At 49.0% G+C, this 4,104-nt stretch overlaps 1 protein-coding gene across 1 annotated transcript; it reads right to left on the minus strand.

Moving 5' to 3' along the window:
* Positions 1-1,074: 1,074 nt before the first annotated feature.
* Positions 1,075-2,135, minus strand: LOC132381782 (forkhead box protein G1-like). Its single transcript, XM_059951347.1, has one exon. The coding sequence runs from the start codon at positions 2,104-2,106 to the stop codon at positions 1,075-1,077; it is 1,032 nt and encodes a 343-aa protein (XP_059807330.1). The 5' UTR covers positions 2,107-2,135.
* Positions 2,136-4,104: the final 1,969 nt, after the last annotated feature.

Raw genomic sequence — 4,104 nt, forward strand, 5'->3', positions numbered from 1 at the left:
TCACACACACACAGACACACACACACACACACACACACACACACACACACACACACACACACACAGAGTAACACACACAGACGCGCACAGACACACACAAAATGCCGGAAGAAATCTCAGTACAGTATCGCGGTGTTTAGCACAATGCTTTACAGTTCCAGTGACCCGGGATCTATTCCCGCCGCTGTCTGTACGGGTTTGTACATTCTCCCCGTGACTGTGTGGCTATGTGTGTGTCCTCTCGCAGTTCCTACAAAGACAGCGGCAGGATAACTGGTCATTGCAAATTGTCCTGTAGTTAACGGGAATTAAATCGGGAGATTGCTGGGCGGGCAGCTCATTTCTGCACTGTACAGCATCTCGAGAAACAAATAAAGTCAGAAGGTCAGGCAGCATCTATGGAAATGAATAAACAGTCTGCGTTTCGAGCCAAGATCTTTCTCCAGGACTGTACTTTGTGTGCGTTACCACATAACCATATAACAATTACAGCACGGAAACAGGCCATCTCAGCCTGTTTAGTCCGTGCCGAATGCTTACTCTCACCTAGTCCCACCGACCCGCACTCAGCCCATTACCTTTCCTGCCCATATACCTATCCAATTTTTTAAAATGACAGTATCAATTACGTTGACAATCCCCCGCCCCCCCCACACAGATAATTCTCCATGTGCCAAATTAGATACAAACCCTTATCTAATAATTTGTTAGTTCCAAACTATGAAGTGGGATGGCAGGGAGACAGGCTGTGTTCTGACCCAAAATATCAACTATTTCTCTCTCCGCAGATGCTGCCTGGCCTGCTGAGATTTTTAAAAACATTTTTGTAACATTTCTAACTCCATTTACAGAAAGGTTTGTAAAAATGTCACAATTTTTCTGACTTTAGTTTTTAACCTTTTAATATTGAATGTTCTTACATACCTCGTTACAGATAAACATAAGTTCCTCCAATACTGATATTATACAGATAAATGGTCTGTTTTCAATAATTTATCCCCCTCCCATTACACTCATTAGTAAATTGTACCTTCACTCTGTTATTTACATAATAAATAATCCTGTCCCGGGCCTTCAGAGGACCAGGGGGTTGAAGGGAGAGTTTGGGGTCTGGCTGGGGAGGAAGTTATTGGGGAAACTGGAATAAGGCGTGCAGAACTCTTCGTTATGTTTGAAGAGCGGGGGGACCATTCCACCGAGGGAGGCGGCCGGTCCGGTGACCGGCGGGTGCTGGAACTGTGAGATGAGGTAACCGGCCTGGCCGGCGAGCAGGTTAACGGAGCACGGTCTGTAGGAGGCGGGGATGGCGAGTCCGTGGGGCAGAGAGGTGGCCAGGGCGACCTGGCGATGGGCAGCGCCGAAGGGCAGGTCGAGAGCGGCCAGTTTGTCGCCGCCGGCGCCGAGCTGCTGCGACAGGACGGCGGCGTACGAAGCGGCGGGGTCCGGGTACGAGGCCGCGGCGCCGAGGCTCGGGTGGGCTTGGTGCAAAGAGAGCAGGGGGGACACGGGCCAGTAGAGCGAGCCGGCCAGCGCCAAGCCCGGGGAAGCGAGCCTTGCCCCCCTTTTGAAAGCCAGCTTAGCCCTGGTCGAGGTCGACCTCCTCCGCAGCTTGCCGGTCGCCCCTCCGATGAAGACGTCATCGCTGGAAGGGTCAAGCATCCAATAGTTGCCCTTGCCCGGGTCATCGTAGTGCCTCGGCACCTTGACGAAGCACTTGTTCAAGCTCAGGTTGTGTCTGATTGAGTTCTGCCAACCCTGTTTGTTCTCCTTATAATAAGGGAAATTCCGCATGATGAACTCGTAAATGGCACTCAGCGTCAACCTCTTCTCCGGACTCTGGCGAATAGCCATCATAATCAGAGCATTGTAGCTGAAAGGGGGCTTCTCGTGCTTGACGCCGTCTCTGTTCCCTTCTCCGCTCCCTCCATCTCGCTCTGCCTCCTTCCCCGGGACGTCCCGTCCCGGCAGCGTCCCGACACCGGACGGCCCGTCCTCCTCGCGATCAACTCCCTCCACCTTCAGCTCGGGGCTGCCCCGGATCATCGTCTCGGGCAGAAGGTTCTTGATGGCGAAGGGCGCTCTGTCGGACACTTTGGGCTCCGCCATGGCCGCCGCGACATCCAATTCTCCCGGTAATCTCCCCGCGAATGTCAAATCGCGGAATCCGCCCCCCCCCCCCCCCCACAAACGCCTCGAAGATTTGCCGGGCCCCTCCCTCTCGGGTCCCGCAGCCTCTCGCCAATAGCCTCGCTGCTCGACGCCACTGGAGCCAATCAGCATCCCCCGATCTGCCCCCCACCAGCCCACCGAAGGTGTTCATTCCCAAATCCAGGCTCAGAGGCCCACTGAAAATATTAACGGAATTATTTATTTTTGACCCCTTCGCGATGGAAGTTAGGGCTGCGCGTAATCCGGAATGTCTGGAAGGTAAGGGACCTGTCTTCAATTCTTCTATCTCGTTCATACTGCGTTAAATAAATAAAGCACGTCTAAAGCACGAATTCAGAGAAACGGACAGGCTCAAATATACTTCTGGATACTTAAAAATCATTTATTTGTACTTTGAAGGCTTGAAAACACACCTGCCCGACGCAAAGACACATTGCCACACGCAGTAAAACGCGCTCAAGTACATAACGCGACTCCAGAAATCACACGCGGGTTAAACACCGACTCAGTCTCGCCGAGAGAGAGAGAGAGAGAGTTTAAAAATAAATTTATTCCGCACACAGCTGGAAGTATTCAAAACACAAATACGGATCGATGTGTTGGTGGAGATTTGTTTTTAAAGTTCCACAGACACAAGCACACCAAAGTGGAGAACTCAGAAGCGACTCACGCAAAATGCTGGAGGAACTCAGCAGGTCAGGCAGCCTCCATGGAAATGATTAGATAGATGGTCGACGTTCTGGTCCGGGACTTAGAAAATATTCGGGAAGCTTAAACAGACAGACAGAGACACACACAAACATACACACCCACGCACACATACAAAGGGAGAGAGAGAGAGAGAGAGACGCAGGCACACACAGGCCTCTATAGACAAACCTAACCTCAAACACGTATGCTTCAAATTCAAACGCACGAATACATTTTTAAAACACCTCATGCAATCCACACCGAAACAAAATCGCAGCTGCACGCGCAGACAGACGCTCGGTAAATCGGTTTAAAAACTGTTATGGGGGTCATGGCATGAATTTGAAAAGGGTTTAAGGAACGAACGAACGGCCTGAAGTGAATTTTGCCCTTTCAGAAGATAAATTATGGGGTTTTTTTTGTACTTGTCAAGTGCAGGTGAATCCTGGGAGAGAAATTGACATTTTAAAGATGAAACGGCGTCTGTTACAAAGGCGCGCAAACAGTACCAGATAAATTTAATTACAACTCTAGGCAAAGTTAGACTAAATGTATATCTGACGTGTTTATTGTTCTCCTAAAACCGCGCGCGAAATCCCTACCGAATAAAGATGGGTAACATAGGACATTTTTTAACAACATAGACCGCAGATCAGCCCAATATTTATTATGGTCCACGGTCCAGTTCAGAACCAATTAAATTGTTAATCAAATAGTATTCAACAGAGACAGTCGAAAGCGTTGGGTCACGAACAATCGGTACCCGCGGACATTAAATATATTAGGAAAAGCTACGGATATCCTCATAAACACTACTTAGTTATTCCTGATGAGTCCCGATGGAGGGTCTCGGCCCGACATGTTGACTGTCCATTCATTTCCACAGGCGCTGCCCGACCTGCTGAGTTCCTCCAGCATTTTGCGTGTGTTGCTTTGGAATTCCAGCACCTGCAGAATTTCTCATGTTTGTAACTTTAGTTATTCATTTTGCAATATTAGTAGCATTGCAGAATATTCTGCTCTGTTTAACGCGTAGTCTGCGAGACTGTGTTAACTGGTGATTTTTTTAATGTCCGTGCGCGTGTTTAAATGTATGTGCCTGTCTCTGACTGGGCGCGGCGATCTGTCTCTGCTGTGGGACTCTGTCTACCGATCACTTTATTTATTTATTGTAAGTCATCGTAATTTTATGTCCGTTCGGCTGCCGAAAAATAACAAATTTAACATCATATAACTGCGTTCCAA

This window comes from Hypanus sabinus, chromosome 26, assembly GCF_030144855.1.
Source record: "Hypanus sabinus isolate sHypSab1 chromosome 26, sHypSab1.hap1, whole genome shotgun sequence".
Lineage (NCBI taxonomy): Eukaryota > Metazoa > Chordata > Chondrichthyes > Myliobatiformes > Dasyatidae > Hypanus > Hypanus sabinus.